The following is a 20,403-nucleotide window of genomic DNA, read 5'->3' on the forward strand; positions in this document are numbered from 1 at the left end:
TCTGTCCATCTGTCTGTCCGTCTGTCTGTCCGCCTGTCTGTCCATCTGTCTGTCCGTCTTGTTTCGATTTAAATAGAAATTAATCAACCTTTTTTTTCATTGTTTGCAGGAATGAAGAGATAGGTCAATGCTATTTATATCTTATTATACATACGTAAACCCCGCAATTCCTAGTACAACTAGGCAAAATTGTATAAGCGAATTCTCTCTATAATCATTGATCAACCTACAAAATGTGAATATGTTCTATATAAAAGTAACAGGATGTCTATCTATATTTCTGTCTTAGCTGAAGGATCACTGAAACCTATATGGTTCTCCTTTTCAATGTAGCTTCCCATAGGTCCCAGGAAGGTTTATAACTATTTTGGGAGAGGGTACCACCACCCTCCCAAGAGAAATCACCCCCCTTTAATTACATAATTTTGTATATCTGTATAAAGTATTAAAATATTAAATGTGTCGTTATTATACTTTTGTTAGTCTTGTAAAATAGCATTCTTGTTTATAAATCAGGGATCTTAAGGGATATGACAATGGATAATAAATTGATATACAAAACCAAGGAGATTAACCCTTCTGTAGATTACAATTATTGGAGAAGCGTTTGAATAATTTTTAAACTTTTGAATACTTAAAACCTTACAACGACTTTTTTTATAAAAATTAAACAGTCTAAAACCACCCTGGGACCTATAAGAAGCTTCACTCTAAAGGAGAACCATATCGGTTCAGCGGTTAGCGAGATCCTTTGCTACAGACAAAAAAAGCTTTCTATTTTATATAATAGGATATTCAAGAATGGTACCCAAAGTTTTTGAGTCACTGCATAAGACAACAAGATAATAAAACTTTGGGTACTAGTGTAATAAACAGTCCAATGTCCCCTCACTCTCTGAAAAAAAACAAGGATGACAACATCCATAAAAGCAAAGCTCTGAAACGGTAGGACAAACGAACATTAACACATTTGTTGAAAAACTGAATAAGTACGTGATAATGTTTAGGGAAATACTTACATTTTTTGGACTTGATTGTAGAGATGCTTCGCTAATAACATTGTACCTTGTTGTTATAGGAATCAGTATGCCAAAAATCAGATCATTCGGATAACTATATCATATAAAAACTTGTTGTTAAAGTTAAAACTCGTCATGTTTCAAATGGACATACGGACATGCCTTAATTAAAGCTATCCGTCTCGGACAGACGGACGTAAGGACAGACGGACCCTAATTATAGAAAAACTTCGCTTTTAAAAACTGATAATTTAAAGTCATGATCTTTAAGGATGGATTATTAAGAACAATCAAATCTAAATATTAGAATTTCAAATGAAGACATTGGACTGTAAATTATATTGGTACCCAAAGTTTTTAAACATGCTGTTCCTTTCGTTGGAGACTTTTTATGTATATATTTTATAGATGAGTTGGGTCAAACTAGCAGTGTCATTCGTTTTGGGGGTAATTTTATTTATCAACATTTGGGATGTATATAAATTTATCGTCCATTGTCTTATTCCTTATATAGGTCCTGGGATGGTTTCAGGCTATTTTATTTATACAAGTAAGTTTTAGGTTTTAGGCTATTTTACATCCCTCCCTCTTATTTTCCCTGGACCTTTAAGAAGCGTCACTATAGAGGAGAACCATATGGGTTCAGCGGTTAGCATGATCATATGTTACAGACAGAGATATAATAAATATTTCAAAAATACAGCAATTATAAAACTTGCAAAAAAGCGGTAATTAGTCAGGGATATAAAGGGATAAGACAATGGCCAATATATTTATGTACATCCCCAATGATTGTACATAAAATTACCCCCTTCTGTAGATTACAATTAGCGGTGGAACTATTGGACACTCAACTTAATGAACCAACCAATCAAATTTCAATAAGTTCACCAAAGTTGCTCAGTCTACGAATAAGAAAACGTTATTGTAAAACTTTGGGGACCAGAGTGTAATAAACAGCCCCATGTCCTCTCCCTCCCTGGTAATAAGAACTTTTTAGTTCCATTACAGTGATTTTAAATTTAATATATTTCAATTCAAATTAATTGATTCGTGACACTGCTAGAAGGGAGGGGACATTGGACTGTAAATTAAACTGGTCCCCAAAGTTTTGTAAACACTTTCTCTCATACAATGGCCATCATAATTATTAAATCATGATTGGTTGGTTCAAACTGTCAGTGTCCAAAATGGATATATTATTATTTGGATTTTACATCAGATTTTTATATTCTTTAATAAAGTGAAACAACATACAGGCTTAAATAACGATCCTACCCCTTCCATTCCCTTTACCTCATAAACGAGCTGACCATTAAATGAGTTCCATGTTTTCAACAAATTAGTACCCAATATAAAGTAACATAAAATGTATATGTAATAAACAATAACAACCCCTCCCCTCCCCCCCCCCCAACCCTCGTATTTTTCAATCTAAAAAAAAGGAAGAGGGGTTTCTGTGCTCTACAAGGCACTTTGAGGGAAAACCCCATATTACTCAGGGAGGGAGGGGACATTGAGCATTTTTTTTACGCTAGTCCCAAAAGTTTTTTAATGACGTTTCTTATTCGTTGGGGACTTTACTGAATTTTAATTTGTTGGTTCATTTAATTGAGTTTCTAAATATTTAATTCACTAAATGTAATCTACAAGAGTGGTAATTTTTTGTATCATCATTTAGGATGTACATCCATTTATCGGCCATTGTCTTATCCCTTAAGATCCCTGCATATTACTACATTCCTGGGCACGCCTATGATTACAAAAAAAAACATTATAATACAAAGAATCAGGCATCTAAAGGAATAAGACAATAGTCCATGAATTGGTGTAAATCCCCAATGATGAAGCACAAAATTAACCCTTCTGTTAGAATTAGTAAAAGAAAAATTTGGACACTCAGTTTAATGAACCAACCGATCATAATTTAATAAAAGTTCCTAAAGTAGTTATTATAATACTTTGGGGACTAGTGTAATAAACAACCCAATCTACACTACACAAGGGGTGAATCATCATTGGGGATGTACATCAATTTGTCCTATCCCTTAAGATCCCTGATAAAGGCAAAAACTCTTTTTAAAATTTATTGTTATGGACATAATAATTGTTTGTTTTAAAGGGATAGGACAATGGGCAATAAATTTAAATACATCCCAAATGATAATAAACAAGATTACTCCTTCTTTTGTAGATATAAATTATAGGTTTTGACTACTAGTAAAAGTACCCAAAGTTTTTGATACAATAAAACTTTGGGTACCAGTGTAATTTACACTCCAATATGCCCTATACCCCCCTGCATAAGGTTTTAAGAGAAGATAAAAATCACTTTAAAAACATTAACAAAATTTCACAAAAAAATGGTATGGGCACTTTTCTGGTTGTGGTGGTCTATGTATGACCTAAGTTACGATACTATGAAGCATAAAGTTAGGTCATGTTTGTGTGTGTGTGTGTGTGTGTATATGTATGTGTGTGTGTATGTGTGTGTTTTTTTCTTCATACGCTCAATTCTCAAATAGTAGGTTTGATCTTTAAAAATATTTTGGTACATGCTTCTTTTTAAAACTATGTCGTACGTTTTTCATTTGGTTTGTTAACCAATTGAAAAAAATCCTCACCAAGAACCATTAGTAAGGAGGGATGTTATGGGATAAGACAATGGCCTATAACGTTTTTAACATTCCAAATGATAATAAACAAAATTACCCCTAACATTTTTTGTAAGCAACCATTTAAACTAGATGTCTCAGCTATTTAAAAGATCCTAATTGACACCTACCTTACCCCAAAACCTATGGAGAGAAGGTCATTAAACTATAATTCACACTAGTACCCAAAGGTTTACTAAGAAAATTATCTTATTCGTTGTCTCAAAACATTTTATTGAGTTGTGATTTGTTTGTTCAAAACTAATTGTGTTCTATTTTTTCAACCAATAATTTTAAAATACAGTAGGTTAATTTTGTTTATCTTCATTAGTGCACATTAATTTATCATGCATTGTCTTATCCGTTAAGATCCCTGCCAAAACCCATAAAACCTGCGGAAAGGGGAAAAGAACAGAAAACCCTAATAAAAATTTAAATTGGAAATACCTACCCTCCCCTTTTTTCACCCTCTACAGAGATGCATCCCTACGGCAAAAACCTGTGCACACCCTTAACCTGTGATTTGTGGGCGGGGGAAAGTTGGAAATCAACCACCCCAAACTTTTTTTTTCTAGGATTGGTTTCTCTGGGGAGGGTGGTGCAACCCTCCCCAAGAATTAGTTATAAACCTTCCCAATACCTTTAAGAAACTTCACTGTAAAGGCAAACCCAATCAGTTCAGTGGTTGTAGATGTTGTACAGTACACACAGACAGACAGACACACATCCTGTTACTTTTATATAAGGACTTTATTTTTGTTAAAACCGGACTTTAATTGACTACCCGTAAGTCTGAAGTATGTTGGGGGAGGGGGGATGTCTTGAGTGGGGGGGGGGGTGGGGGGAAGGGCGGATCGTAAGCGCGTAACCATGAGTACACAGCGCGCACTTTAAGGGTGAAATCAGGACTCTAAAGGGATAAGACAATGGATGATCAATAACAACTTAATAAAAGTATCTAAAGGATTTTTAGCAACGAATTAGCGTTATCATAAAACTTTGGGTCCCAATGAAATTTAAAGTCCACTGTCCCCTCCCTCCCTGGGTGAAATACTCGTAGATGATTACGTGACATAAGAGGGAGGGATATTTATCTGAAAGGAAAAAATTAGTTTTAGTAGCGAAGCTACTCTATATTATTCGAAATGTCCGTCAGTCCGTTCATTTTACTACTTTACGTCCATCCATCTGTAAGAAATGTTAATGAAAAAAATAAGTTTAAGATAGACGGCTGGAATTTTTTTGTGAAGATTCCTCGTACCAATGTGCATCCAAAATATAATTTACTTGTTCATATACAATGGATATAGAATTTACTTGGACATTATAACAGGGGAAAAAATATCATCAATTTAGCTTGCTAACCCGTAACTTGTTTATTGGTCAGTTCTTTCATTTAGTGGAAATAGAGGTGGAGGAATCGTTATTTTAGCCCGTTGCGTGTTTCACTTTATCAGAACGCATTAAAATCTGGTTTAAGATCCAAGTAATTATATATCCTATTTTATAAAGTAGTAAGCTTTTTTTGTTTGAAGCTTAGTATCTTAGCAACTACAGAACAGATTGAGTTCTCTGTTTTAGGAAAGCTTAACACAAGTACTGTAATGGTTTTAGGCTATTTTGTATTCAGATTTTTGAGTGGTTTTAGACTATTTTTCTCCACCCCTTTAAATATAGATACTCTAGATGCTAGGGACATAGCCGCTACTCCATTTATAAAGCTTGTATAAGATTTGTATCTAAGGTTTCGTGATGTTCTTTAAATCATTTTGTCCGTCCTTCCATGATTTCTTATACTTCCCTACTTAAGGATGTTGAGTTCATTGTTTTTCATTGAGAGCGGACATTGGGCTGTAAATTATATTGGTACCGAAAGTTTTATCATCAATTCATCTTATTTTCAGGCAAAACCCTTTGCGAACTTTTTTTGAATTTTGATCAGTTGTTTTCAAACTAGCAGCGTTAAAACTTTTTTTTGCAACAGTCCCAATAGTTAAAAGGGCCAATTTTTAATCACCATTTGGTATGTGCATCAAAATTGGTAAGATAATTTATCATCATCCATTGTCTTACCCCTTAAGACTTCTCCATATTTAAAACACTTTTTAAAAGCGAAGCTTTTCTATAATTAGGGTCGGTCCGTCCGTACGTCCGTCCGAGATAGATAGCTTTTATTCGTTAATTTAGGCATGTTAGAATTGTTCTATCGATTTCAAACTTTGCATGATGATTCATGTAGTAGTTAGGTACGTTTTAGAAAGCGTAGCAACTCTATAATCATTACCAGAATGTCCGTACGTCCATTTTAAACATGTTGATTTTTCTACTTTTTTAACAACAAATTTTTATGTGATCTAATTATCCGTTTCTTCTGATTTTTGGTATATTGATTCCTGGAACAACAAAGAACAATATTATAAGCAAAGCAACTCTATAATCAAGTCCTAAAAATGTAAGTATGTCCATAAACATTATCCTGTATCAAGCAGTTTTTCCACAAATTTACTTAAAATTTTGCTTCGACTCTTATAGTTTTATATTCTGATTATACAAGTGTTAATGTCCGTTTGTCCTACCGTTTCAGTGCTTCGCTTTTATGGATGTTGTCATCCTTGTTTCTGTATAGCTTTCTGACTATTTACTCATTTATATCAGCAAATTAACTATTTTTATAGTTGGACTAAGAACTTTAGGTACTTTATTATTAGTTATAATAAAGTTTATATAATTTTGGTTGGTTGAATTTAAACAAGAAGTGTCGACATTTTTAAACCACTAATTTTAACATACATTAGGGTTAATCTTGTTTATCATCATTGGGAATGAGTATTAATTGAGTATAATTTATTTATGTAATTTAATCCCAGCAAGGTTTTTTGTTATGATCTCACTAACAACTTAACTGGTAGCAACCATCAGACAACCAACTCTTTGATTGCACGCCCTTTGTCTGAGAAACCCTAATTGTGCATGGTAATATGTTGCGCCATTTTTGGGCCTAGTCATTCTCCCTACTCTAACAACTAATGTCGCAGTGGGAACTATTTGTAACGTCTTTAGGTATGACGCGGTGTTATCCAATGATTCGAACCTATCACCTCCCCGACGACGAGCGGATGCGTTAATTACGTGTTGAGCCACGGTCACGAGTGGTTAAGCTTCACATAGGATATTATATCAATGAATTAGAAATCGTTATCATAAAACTATTAGGCGTGTAAATAAAAAGCCCAATGTTTCTCCCCTACTTCACTGACATATCGACAGATCGACAGACCATGCAACATCAAAGTGACTGGGAGAGAGGGGACATTGGGCTGTTTTTTATACTGGTCCCAAAAGTTTTACAATAAAACTTTTCTTCTTAAATTTTGATTGGTTGGTTCTTTAAGTTAAGTGTTCATATGGTTTAACAACTAATTGTAATCTACAGAAGAGATAATTTTTTGGATCCTCATTGGGGATTTACATCAATTTAATCGGCCATTGTCTTATCCCTAAAGTTCCCTGGAGCATATCTATAGTGATTTGGACGGACTTACGGACAGACAATGTATAGATTAACTTAAAAATAAACTTTAATACATAAATTTATTAATCTAAAAGTATTAAATACAAATAAGTTATCAATTTTAACATTTCTAAAACAAAATTTATAAAAAAAAGTATTTGGTTTCTGTTTTAGAGGTAGGTTTTAGGATTTTTAGCATTTATGGTTGTTTTTTATTAACAATACTAGTTTTAATATAAACTGATGTCTTTTTGAAAATCAAAAATTGTTATTTATCGTATCGTATTATAGGCAGCTTTTCATGGGGTTTTGAAAAACAAAATTATAAGACTTAAACCAGTTTAGTTAGCCCCGAGGGGCCGGAGGCCCGTGCTATTAAACTGCTATTAATGGAAAAAAAATGTAAATTATATGACTTTTTTTCAAAAAGGCATTAAGACACAATCTAATATAATAATTTTATTACAATTTTCTAGAAACTTAAAACGGTGTCACTAGCTAATATTAACAAGGATAACAACATCCATAAGAAGCGAAGCACCAAAAGAAATGGATGGACAAACGGACAAAGTGAATTCCAAATCAAAAGATCAGTGGCTTTTAAAAGGAGGATATAAAAATAATATTAGAATAAAAGAAAAATAATTACATACAGCGTATACTGGATGCTCAAACTATCTTAAATAGTAGCTGAGAAAATAACAGTAACCCCTCCCCTCCTGCCCTAGGTGTTACGGAGTTGACGGAGAGACAAAGTGAATTATAGAGTAGTTTCGCTTCTGAAAATATTAATTTTATACAAGTAATTTTTACATTATTGTACCTATACAATACTGAATACATGTAATAATTACATAATTACATTTAACAATCAGATAACTTATTTTATACTAGCGGCTACGCTTTTTTTTGGAGGGGGGTGGGTATTTTTTCTAAAGGCGATTTCTCTTCAAAGGGTGGTGGTACCCTCCCCCAAAATAGTTATAAACCTTCCCGGGACCCATGAGAAGCTACCCTGTTAAGCGAGATCCTTCGGTATAGACAAACACACATCCTGTTACTTTAGTATAAGAATATATAAGTTAGAGAGGGGATATTAGACTTTTATTGAATTGTGATTAGTTTGTCCATGAATGTTGGGTGTACAAACTTTGAAACACAAATTCTAATCTAAGCATTTGGGTTGAATCCGCGGGGGTTTTTGGTTTGCCAGTTCCACATGTCCCGGCACATGTCCTCCAGGGTTAGGCCACACTTCCAGTCCAGCTCCTACAAGTAGTATTAGTGGTTGAAACGTTTGGATACTTCTAGCAGACAATTAAGAAATGAACAAATATTTTTTTTTTGGGGGGGGGTTAACATTTTTTTCCTAGGGGTGATTATTCTTAGAAGGGTGGTGGCATCTCCCCCAAAACTAGTTATAAAACTACCCAGGACTTATGAATAGCTAAATTGTATAGGAGAACCATATCGGTTCGGCTGTTAGCGAGATCTTTAGCTACACATGAACAGACAAACATACTGTTACTTTTATATCAGGATTACTGGACTGTCGGTCTGTACTGCATATTTACCTTTTCAGCCTTGTCGCAGCTGGCGTAAAGACTGTCCACGTCTCCTTTTCTGCGACCAGCAATTTCATACGGAATCTCCTTATAAAAATATAAATATTTTTTCAGCTGAATTCTAGTTTCCGATTGTGTACATAGCACCCTCATCCTATTTCAATATTTATTACTAGCTAAAAAAGCTTCAAACTTCAAAAAAAAAATCAAAATTTGGAAAATTAAAATTTTGAATGTATAACATATAAATCGTATATACATTATATCGCTTGTCCCTTAGACCGAAGTAGCTGAAAATAGCCTTTGCAATAATTGGGTTATCTGCTGTACAACTTCGGAAATTAGAGAAGAAATGGTCAATCAATTTTCAGTTGATCAAATATTTCACTTGAAATAAGGGGTAAGTACTAGCCATAAATACAGGGATCTAAAGGATAAGACAAAGGCCAAATAATTGATGCACAAATCTAATGATGATATAAAAAATAAAAAAATTAGTTTTAATATTTTGATTGTGCATTTTTATATTCGTGAAAAATTTACTGAAATACCATGCTATACTTAATTTTTCAGTATGGCTTAAAACAGGTTCTAATCCAGCGGATATTAATCGGTTTCGAAGCCATACTGGGAAAAAAAATACCTTTCCGGATGCTTTACTGAAAGCCGCGATAACTTCAAGAACAGTGGCGCCTTTGCCAGAACCAAGATTGAATATATGCACACCTTCCCTGAAAAGCATGGTAACTGGACAAAGTGTCGCAAACATCAGCCATGTGACGTCATAAAAATGAGTTATTATCCATCTCCTCTTATCTCCGTCACATGGCTGATTGTTGAGACACTTTGTCCAGTTAATAAAAACATGTGGTTTTGAAAGCAAAGCCCATTTTGTTCCGAATTTGTATCACTTTTGAAAAGTGCGACTCAAGTTACGTCATATTTTTCTTTCCCGAAAAAGGGAAGAGGGAAAGAAAAAAAAGGGAAGGGGGGAAGAAAAAAGAGATGAAGAGATTTTCTTCCCCCCTTCCCTTTTTCGGGAAAGAAAAATATGACGTAACTGGAGTCGCACTTTTCAAAAGTGATACAAATTCGGAACAAAATGGGCTTCGTCGTTTTGAAAGCAAAGCTTGTTTATAAAAAAGGTACGTATGTAATTCAGTTCATAAAGGACATCCATGTTAGTATTATTCTATTGATATGAAACATTGAAAGGTGATTACTTTTACTTTTACTAGTGGATACGCCCCTAGAGGCCTCTAGGGCCACTTTAATTTTTTTTATTTCAAATACCTAATTTGAGAAATAATTGCCTATGTTGAGTTCAAGTCTCTACGAAACGCGAGAATATATCCAAAATTTTCTATTTTTTGTGATTTCTCTTGGGAGGATGGTGGTACCATTCCCCAAAACAGTTATAAACCTTCTTAAGACCTATTACAAACTACCCTGGAAAGGAGAACCCGATCGGTTTAACGGTTAGTGAGATCCTATACCTGTTAGGAGCTAGAATATGTTGTAGTGCCTTGACGTGTCCAGCTGCTAGATCCATGACATGAATGTAGTCTCTGTAACCTGTTCCATCTGGAGTCTAAGTAAAGTTCATTAACTTTAACATGCTCAGGAATTTGGCCAAAGATAAAAGCATAAGATGTCTTGAAGCAGGGGGGTTTATACTTCCCCTTAAAAAAGTAGAGGGGGTAAGGGGGGTTGTACAGTTTCTTGTGTAAGTCATATGGGTTTTTAAATAATTTTTTTAAAAATTGTTTGACTTTTCATATAATGGAAACGAATTGGCATCTTTAAAAATAGAAAATAAAATTAAAAGGAAAAAATAAAGTTGAACCTTAGTTTTTAAGAAGAAATAAAGCTAGCCTGGACCTATAAGAAGCTTAACTGTTAAAGGGAACCATATTGGTTAAGCTACATACAGACAGACATACCTCCTTTTACTTTAATAGAAGGATGATACCTTATAATCATCACCATAGACAGATATTTTCTCCCTTCTACCAATTGCAACCTAAAATATATTAGTTATGTAAGAATCTTCCTAACAATTTTAAACTTCCAGATTAGCAATACTAGAAAATGGTAGTTCTGTTTTGGAAGGTAAGTAAATATATTAAATATTATCTCTATGAAAAAGCATTCTTTATTTTAAAAATGCTAAAATTATAAGCTTATTATGTATACCCATAGAATCTTCACTAATAACTATGTATGTATACCCAGATGAACCACACTTTACCAGTGCTATATAGGGCATAAGATTATTAGGTATACCCAAAGAATCTTCACTAATACCTGTGCTATATAGTAAGAGATATAAGTTTTCCGGAATTTTAATGTAGGGAGGAGATTTGAAATCTGCATCAAATTTTAAGGATTTTTTATAATATTCGTTTTTTGTATAATTCATTATCTAAAAGCGGAAATACATTTTAAGTTAATTAATTTTGACCAATAGCATAGGTGGATTTTAAACTACCTGCGCTCTAATTGGTTGAATGATGTACGACATCCTATCAGAGCGCAGATTTTATAAATCCACCAATCACGGATGCCAAAATTAATTAACTTAATTTGTATTTCCGCTTTTAGATAAAGAATTATACAAAAAACGAATTTTATAAAAAATCCTTAAAATTTGATGCAGATTTCAAATCTCCTCCCTACATTAAAATTCCGGAAAACTTATATCTCTTACTATATAGGTCATAAGATTATTAGGTATACCCAGAGAATCTTCACTAATACCTGTGCTATATAGGGCATAAGATTATTAGGTATACCCAGAGAATCTTCACTAATACCTGTGCTATATAGGGCATAATATTATTAGGTATACCCAAAGAATCTTCTCTAATACCAGTGCTATAAAGGGCATAAGATTATTAGGTATACCCAAAGAATCTTCACTAATACCTGTGCTATATAGGGCATAAGATTATTAGGTATACCCAAAGAATCTTCACTATATTACCTGTGCTATATAGGGCATAAGATTATTAGGTATACCCAAAGGATCTTCACCAATATCACCAGAAGGGTGGGCCCCAGCAGGATTAAAATACCTTAAAAAAAAAGAAATTGTTTTTAAAACAAAAATTTTTAATTTGAATATGATTTTAACTTTTAAAGATAAGCATCAAACTAGTATATTTTTAATTGCATTTGCATTTTATAAATTTGATATATATGTACAATATAAATTTTTAACATAGGTCCTTTCCCAGAAAGTACCAGTTGATCACGAAATCCCCCACTACCTTTTTTGAAATGAATTGAAAATAAAAAAGGTTTTTTTCTTATCTATTCTTATTAATTGTTTCGTGTATAGTCCATTTCGTGACAACTCCTCTTGAGTGGCATTTTCTCCGAAGGGTTATGCAATTGGCCGCGCGCACGGTTTGAGCACAAGAGCTAGAAATAGGAGTAAAGCCTCTGTGAAAGTAAGAAAAAACGTCGATTAAGAGGCGTTGTCACGAAAGGGACTAGATCCTCAACTATTGATATTAATCTACTGGAGGGATAATATTTTTTTTCGTATTTGGGTGTACATAAATTTATTGTCCATTGTCTTATTCCTTAATAACCCTCGGCAATAATACCTAAGCAATGTGATTGACCAATTGGAATTAGAGTTTGCTAGATCAATCATCATTCTCTCTACTGTATCCTAAAACAATTGACCAATTAGAATTAGAGTTTGCTAGATCAATCATCATCCTTTCTACTGTATCCTAAAACAATTGACCAATTAGAATAAGAGTTTGCTAGATCAATCATCATTTTTCTACTGTGCTCTAAAATAATTGACCACTTAGAATTTTAGAGTTAGAGAAGCTTTACAAAGTAGGGGCACTTGAGGAGAGGTGTTGAATCCCGAAACCCATTTTTTTCCCTTGGACCTATGAGAAGCTACTTTGTTGAGGAGAACCCGATCGAATTAGCGGTTAGCGACATACAGACAAATAGACAGACAAATAGACAGACAAACAGACATCCTGTTACTTTATTATAAGGTTAACAAGGTTTAAGTTTTTGGAGTAAAATGTACCCGGTTTCAGAGGTTTTAATTAGAGGAGATTTTTGTGTGCCCCGAGAGGGGGCGAAGATAAGAAAAGATAATTATAGCCCGACTTAATCAAATCGCAACTGTTGTATATATTCACCTTTGTCGTGCCGTAGGGATTTGTACAGTTACCAGTTTTATGTTTCTCATCTACACACGTTCAGCTGATTTATTTGGATAGAATTTGCCATTGCTTTTGCAAAACTTTTTTAAAAACACCAGTTACGCCCCCTAGCAATCAGAGGACTTTATGCAAGGGGATGGTGGGTTAATTTTACCCCCCCCCCCTTCCCGATTTTGATTTCAGCTTTTTTATTTGGAGTTGGTGCTTTTTTCTAGAGGTGATTTCTCTCGGAAGGCTCTTGGACCGTACTGGAACAAAAAAGGGAGATTAATATATCCCCTTGATTTTTTTTTTTTTTTTTGGGGGGGGAAGGGGTGGTAAAAAAAATTGTGTGCGCTTTTCGAACTAAATAATTGAGCTTTCCTAGAGGTAAATATTCAGGTACACCATACACTGTGGCTGACGAACTGAAAACCAGTTTGAATACCTGGAAATAACAATAAAATTATTACAAGAGTTATTATGAGCAAGGCATCAAAATAATCAAATCCTAAAAATGAAAGTATGTTCTTGTATATTGTATCGTTTATTTAAGCAATTTTGCAATAAAGGGGGGAGTTGGTTGTGACACTTTTTGAAACCAAAACTAAAAATCAAAGGAACTTAAATTAAAAAAAGAGTTACAGCACTGAAATTTGGTATGGCAGTTGCTTTAAAGGGTACAATGTGGAAAGAAACGGCGGCGGAACCGCCGCTATCGCCGATTTGTTTTTAAGGCGGCTAACGGCGGTAGCGGCGGTTTCACCAACTTTTTTTCACAGTTCCACATTGTACCTCTTTAAAGCGACTATCATTCCAAATTTCATTGCTGTAACTCTTTTGTAAGTTGGATTCCTTTAATTTTGGTTTCAAATGGTGTCGCAGCCACCCCCTCCATTTATATACAATTTAGTTTAGACATATTCTATAATGTTGTGCTTATAAAATTCTGACATTCTATAAGAATTAAGAATTGTTCTTTCTTCAGATTTTAGATCTTCGCTTTCATGGATGTTTTCATCCTTGTTTTTTTTTAAAGAGTTAAATTATGAACTTACTTTAAATTCTTCCATAACTGAAAGAAGGTTGCATGCCCCATGTATATTATTGCTGTAATACGCCAACACTTTCTGAAATATAATCATTATATAAAAGTAATAGGATGTCTGTCTGTCTGTCTGTTTGTCTGTCTGTTTGTCTGTCTGTCTGTATGTCTGTCTGTATGTATGTATGTCTGTCTGTCTGTATGTCCGTCCATAACAGAAATAAGAATGCATGCCCCATGTATATTATTGCTGTAATACGCCAACACTTTCTGAAATATAATCCTTATATAAAAGTAATAGGATGACTGTATGTCTATCTGTCTGTCTGTCAGGGAAGGGTTTTTTTTTTTTTGGGGGGGGGGGGTACAACTTTTCAAGAGAAATAGTAACTAGAAAAAAATTATCCCCACCCCAAAAAAAGTAGAGGATCGACTATTGTATGTTATGGAGTAGGTTTTAGGCTATTTGGCTGGGAAGTTTTTTACAAAGAATTTACTTGTTTTTAAAAATATTATTCATTAAAACTAATTCTGAAAATATTTTCTGAATGTAACTCAAATGATATATTTGACTTACTAAGCAAGCTTTTTAAAACTAAACAATATTTCTAAAAGTACATACTTATAAATTTCTTTAAAATATTTAAATAATTAAACAAATTTCTATATATTTAGTTTCTAGAACCTTGTAGTTTAAACCAACCGATAAGAATTTTATTAAAATATCCAAAGTTTTAGGGCTAATGGACAAAAGATCTTTAAAAATACTTTGGGTTACAGTATAATTTACAGTCCAATGTCCTCTCCCCACTTTTAAAACAGACACCGATGTTTCATTCAGCCAACATATACAAATTATCGAGTAGCTGCGCTTTTGTAGAAAAAGGTTATTCTATTGCATTGTATTATAAACAGCTTTCCACAGATATAAGAATGCATAATTAAAAGATTAAAACTAGTTTTGTTAGCCCCGAGATGCCGAAGGCACGGTCTAAAAAATTGGTTTTAATATTCTGATTGTACATTTTTAAAGTATTAGAAAACTGGATATAATACGATACGGTCCATAACTTTTCAGTATGGCTTAGAACCGGTTCTAATCCATCGGATATTAATTGGTTTCGAAGCCATACTGGAAAAAAATAACTTTACCTGAAAAGACTCGCCTACAGCTTTGAGGGCTGCAAAATGAATTACACACGTAATTTTGGGATACTGAATTAATACCAAAATTGTACTATTTACAAAAAATCTCTAGATACCTTTTTTTGGCAACTTTTTCTCGGCTCGAATGCTCTTGGATTAAAAACCCAACTTTACCTCATACCCGTGGTATAGTGCCTAGCAGACAACCAAACCTTTGATTGCACGATCTTATTTATGGTTATTTTTAAGGGCCAAGGCATTCCCCCGGCTCTACCCTTTTTGTTGTTTTGAGCCGAAGGCAGAGGAAAGTACTATTTTTTAACATCACACACTAAACTAGCAGCTTTGCCCCCTCGAAGACTCTAGGGGTACTTAAGGTGGAGGGAAGGTAAGGCAGAAGTCGACCCTACCCCAACATTTTCATTAATTTTTTTTGAAAAGCTCCACTGTAAAGTAAAGAAAATATGGTGCATATCGGTTTAACAGCTTTTAGTGAGATCCTTCGCTACAAACAAAAAAAAGCTTACTTCTTTATATATGGGATAATTTTTTTTTTATCTAAAATTTTGGTATTCCTTTTTAAAAACAGATCTTAGCTCGTCCATATTCATAAGATCAACTTCATGAAACTCCAAACTTTTACCAGTTAATTTCTGAACTCTAGAAAAAAAATGGATTATTATATGCAAGGGGATCTTAAGGGGTAAGATGTCAGACGATATATTGATGTACATTCCCAATTATGATAAACAAAAAGGTCAACTTCATGAAACTCCAAACTTTTCCCAGTTAATTTCTGAACTCTAGAAGAAAAATGAATTATTATTTTTAACTGAAGCTATATATGCCAGGGGATCTTAAGGGATAAAACATTGAACGATAAATGGATGTACATTGTACATTCCCAATTATGATAAACAAAAAGGTCAACTTCATGAAAATCCAAACTTTTACCAGTTAATTTCTGAACTCTAGAAGAAAAGAAACATGAATTATTAAATGTACCTAACTATTTTTATGATAAGCGATCTAAAGGGATATGGCATAGACGATATATTGATATACATTCCAGATTATGTTAAACAAAAAACTTCGTGAAAATCCAAACTTTTACCAGTTAATTTCTGAACTCTAGAAAAAAAATGGATTATTATATGCAAGGGGATCTTAAGGGGTAAGATATTAGACGATATATTGATATACATCCCCAATTATAATAAACAAAAAGGTCAACTTCATGAAACTCCAAATTTTTACCAGTTAATTTCCTAACTCTAAAAGAAAAAAAACATGAAATATTACGTTTAACTCAAAGCATATGCTAAGGGATAGGACATCAGAACCAAATAATTGTAATGCATGTTAAGTACCCAAAGTGATTATAAAATTTTGGGTACCAGTGTAATTTTACATGCCAATTTGTAACGTGTTATAGGCAGCTTTCCGTGGATATATATCAAAATGAACAATTATAAGAATCAAACTAGTTTCGTTAGACCCTATAGGCCGAAGGCCCGGGCTAACAAAACTGGTATTAATTTTATGATTTTTATTTTAATATTCGTGGAAAATTGTCTGTAATATTATGCTATACATAATTATCGATTTCAAAGCTATACTGGAAAATAATTTTCAATCTTTTTAAGTTTAATGATTCTTTAGACCTGGTTATCTTTAGTGTTGTGCCGGATATCCGGATATTAGACATTGAAACTATCCGGCCGGATATCCGGCACTATAATCTTTCATATTATACAACAAAAATTTATGCATTAGAAACCAGCCGGATATCCGGTATCCAGCCAAATATGTATCCGGGCAAACTCTAGTTACCTTATTAGGGATTCAGGATAGTTGGTGGCCCCTGTGGGGTCTTTATACGCGTTGAAAAAATTATCTATGGCAACCACCTAAACAAGATAGGTAATATTAGTGCTTCAGGGGAAATTGGGGGAATTGGGGAGGGGAATTTGTAACCCCCCACGTTTTGAGGAGAATATTACTCCTAAAAGGGTCGAGGTATTTTCACAAAAAAAATTATTCTTATTTTTACTTTAAAATCAAAATTGAAGGTGGTGGGTCTAGTTACCACCTCACCCTTCCCTCAACCTTAAGTGCTCAAAGAGAAATCTAGGGACGTAGCCGCTAGCACCAACATATAGGACGAAATTAGACAAGTTAAAGGGATCTGTAGAGATAAAACAATGGACAATAAATTGAAATACATCCCCAAATGATGATAACCGAATTATCCCTTCTTTTGATTAATTAAAATTAGTAGCTGATAAAGTTTAATTAGAGGTTTATTAAATAAGACTGAGATTCGAACCCGTCACCTTAAGTGTTTACCTTGAAGCCACTGTTGAGCAGATCTATGCAACAGTGGGAGCCCACGTAACCAGCTCCGCCAGTCACTAACAACAAGAACAATTATTAACAGTAGAGTATTATACAGTAACAAGGATGATAACATCAATAAAAGTGAAGCTGTGAAACAGTAGGATATAGAGTTGCTATACTTTATAAAGCGTTCCTAACTATTACAGGAATCATCATGCAAAGTTTGGAAGCGATAGGACAAACCTAACATTTCTAAAATAACGTTAAAAGCTAACTGTTACGGACGGACGGACCTACCCTAATTATAGAACAGCTTCGCTTTAAAAAATGGAAACTAATTAAATCAAACCTTAAATTAGTATTGATTATGAAAGTATGTATAGTAGCAAGTCTACTTAATGAACTTTGTCTGACCGTCCGTCAGTCCATATAACAAATATTGTATGCATACCCCTTTCAAAGAGCATCCGTTATCACAGTGCAAATGAAGGTGCTTTGACTTTTGTGTCAGAACCTAAATTGGGACATAGTGCATTTCATTACCCCAGGTTAGGTAACTTTATTTCACTTTTCAATAAAATCTTAAATGCAGCGGTTTTTCAGAAAATTAAATTTGAAAATTTCAAGTTCAATTTTCACCCACTAGGAGTTACCGCATAATCATGACAAGTAGAGCAAAGGTTATTTATTTAAGATTTTAAACAACTTTGCTTTTATAAAGTTCTTCATAAAACCACTCCTGAAGTGAGTTAATTAATGGTCATTTTTATCAATTGCTTTGCTAAGGTCACGGAAATTCAGACTGACTTTATAAAAGCAAAGTTGTTCAAAATTTTTAATAAATAATCTTTGCTTTTCTTGTCATGATTATGCGGTAACTCCTAGTGGGTGAAAATTGAACTTGAACTTTTTAAATCTAATTTTCTCAAAAACCGCTGCATTTTAGATTTGATTGAAAAGTGAAATGAAGTTACCTAACCTAGGATAATGAAATGCTCTATGTCCTAATTTAGGTTCTGACACTAAAGTCAAAGCACCTTCGAAGGCACTGTGTTAAAAAATTTTTATTAAATCAAACCGTAAAAAGTATCTATGAAAATATTTAAGTTTTGACATTAAATTGAAATTTGTTTGCAATATTTTTTTGACTTTTTATGACTGACATAATATCGACAATCTATAATACAAAGTAGAACGATGTCTGTCTGTCCCTTAAGATTTTTTTAAGGAGATTTCCATGGTCCTTTACTATTTTTGCCATAATTTTTTTTATTACCTCTTGGGGCAAAGCCCCTAGAGGCTAGGGGCGAAGCCGCTAGTCTATAATACAAAGTAGAACGATGTCTGTCTGTCCGTCTGTCCGTCTGTCTGTCTGTCCGTCTGTCTGTCTGTCCCTTAAGATCTCGGTAACCACTGAACCGATCGGATTCTACTCTTCAGGGTATATACCTATTGGTCCTGTGGTGGTTTTAAGCTATTTTCTTGGGGGGTGGGACACCCCCAACCCCCCAAAAACAAAAAAATTTCCCCCCCCATTTTTTTTTTTTTTTTTGCTGAAGATTTCCTTGGTCCTTTAACGAATTTCGCCTTAATTTTTTTTATCACCTCTTGGGGCAAAGCCCCTAGAGGCTAGGGGCGAAGCCGCTAGTCCTTATAATAAAGTAACAGGATGTGTGTTTGTATGTTTGTTTGTTTGTCTGTCTGTGTGTCTGTTTCGAAGGATCTCGCTAACCGCTAAACCGATCAGGTTCTCCTTTACAGGGTAGCTTCTAATAGGTCCTTGGAAGTCTTATAACTATTTTGGGGGAGGGTACCACCACTCTCCCAAGAGAAATCACAAAAATCTAAATTTTTTCTTTTGAGTAGTGACTTGAACGCAAAAAAAGACAATTATTTCTCAAATAAGATATTTAAAATAAAAATAAAACATTTAAAGTGCCACTGCAGGCCTCTAGGGGCGTAGCCACTAGTATAGACATATAGAACTCTACACACAAGGTGCGAACCCTCTGCCGACTTGAAATTGGGTCTTTGTATATTAGCCAAAAGGACGAAAATATTAACACAGCAAAGTCGCAGGGCAAAGGGAAGAAAAGCAATTTGCTAGCAGACGAAAGGTCCCAACCTCTTTGGCCAGAATGTTATCTGGATTATAAATCTATACTTGTACATTTATAATATAGACTTAAGCTGCTTTCATGCACAGTTTAGATTTGATAGGACAATTCTAACATAGCTAACCAATTTATCTATCATTTACGACGGACACAATTTATATGTATCAAATCTTTGCTTTTCAAATTTTTGGTGAATGAAATGATTCTGATGTAATAACCATGATATACCTAAAATAACTCCTTCGTCAGTCATTTTTTGTACTTTAATCTAATCTGAAATAAAATTTTATTATTTTTATAATTAAATTAAATTGATTTTCAAAAAACTTTTTAAGCCAGCCAATGAGAAAACTTACCTATAAGGTACTGTTTAAATTTTTAGTTTACTCTTAAAAAAATTTTATTTTTTGAAACAAGGATGACAACATCTATAAAGTAAAGAAATAGTTTTAAGCCAGCAAATAAGAATAGGTATTTGTAAAACTCTAGGTTCTGCTATAATTTAGATGTTTTTAATTAGTAATTTTTAGTTTTTTTATACTTTAATTTAATTTGATATATAATTAATTTTTTAAAGCAAGGATGACAACATTCATAAAAGCTAAGTTAAGAAAATGTTTTAGCCAGAAAATATATTTATAAATTTTGGGTACTGTTATGATATACAATCCTTTATTCTATTAGCCTTTCACAAAATATAATAATCTACACATGGGGTAATTTTGTGTAATCATTAAGGATGTATATCAATTTATCCTCCATTGTCTTATCCCTTAAGATCCCTGTGATTGTGTTAAAAGCTAGGTCAACCTACTTTCACTCAGT

General features: G+C 33.6%; 2 protein-coding genes across 2 annotated transcripts in view; one reads left to right on the plus strand and one right to left on the minus strand.

Moving 5' to 3' along the window:
* The window catches only part of LOC145306160 (uncharacterized), a 287,293-nt gene that overhangs the window by 190,431 nt on the left and 76,459 nt on the right, over nucleotides 1–20,403 (plus strand). The gene's annotated exons all lie outside the window — the stretch shown is intronic.
* LOC145306089 (UDP-glucose 4-epimerase-like) lies at nucleotides 8,166–19,854 on the minus strand. The gene is made up of 15 exons (XM_080148017.1): nucleotides 19,807–19,854; nucleotides 17,471–17,535; nucleotides 16,955–17,031; nucleotides 15,697–15,781; nucleotides 15,128–15,190; nucleotides 13,989–14,060; nucleotides 13,315–13,378; nucleotides 12,928–12,977; nucleotides 12,364–12,431; nucleotides 11,736–11,826; nucleotides 10,722–10,772; nucleotides 10,246–10,340; nucleotides 9,393–9,480; nucleotides 8,759–8,836; nucleotides 8,166–8,453 (listed from the first exon to the last, which is right to left on the minus strand). Exons 1-15 carry the CDS (start codon nucleotides 19,829–19,831, stop codon nucleotides 8,355–8,357), a joined length of 1,071 nt encoding a protein of 356 aa, XP_080004143.1. The 5' UTR covers nucleotides 19,832–19,854; the 3' UTR covers nucleotides 8,166–8,354.

This window comes from Acartia tonsa, chromosome 14, assembly GCF_053477335.1.
Source record: "Acartia tonsa isolate MP-2025a chromosome 14, ASM5347733v1, whole genome shotgun sequence".
NCBI classification, from domain to species: Eukaryota; Metazoa; Arthropoda; class Copepoda; order Calanoida; family Acartiidae; genus Acartia; species Acartia tonsa.

Coding starts and splice junctions, on each gene's coding strand:
- LOC145306089 (XM_080148017.1), bottom strand. CDS start 19,831: ATGACTGACGAAGGAGTTATTTTAG. Junction 15,782..16,954: donor TATCCTGAATCCCTAATAAG/GTAACTAGAGTT, acceptor TTTTTTTTCTAG/AGTTCAGAAATTAACTGGTA. Junction 12,432..12,927: donor ATCCCTACGGCACGACAAAG/GTGAATATATAC, acceptor CAATTGTTTTAG/GATACAGTAGAGAGAATGAT.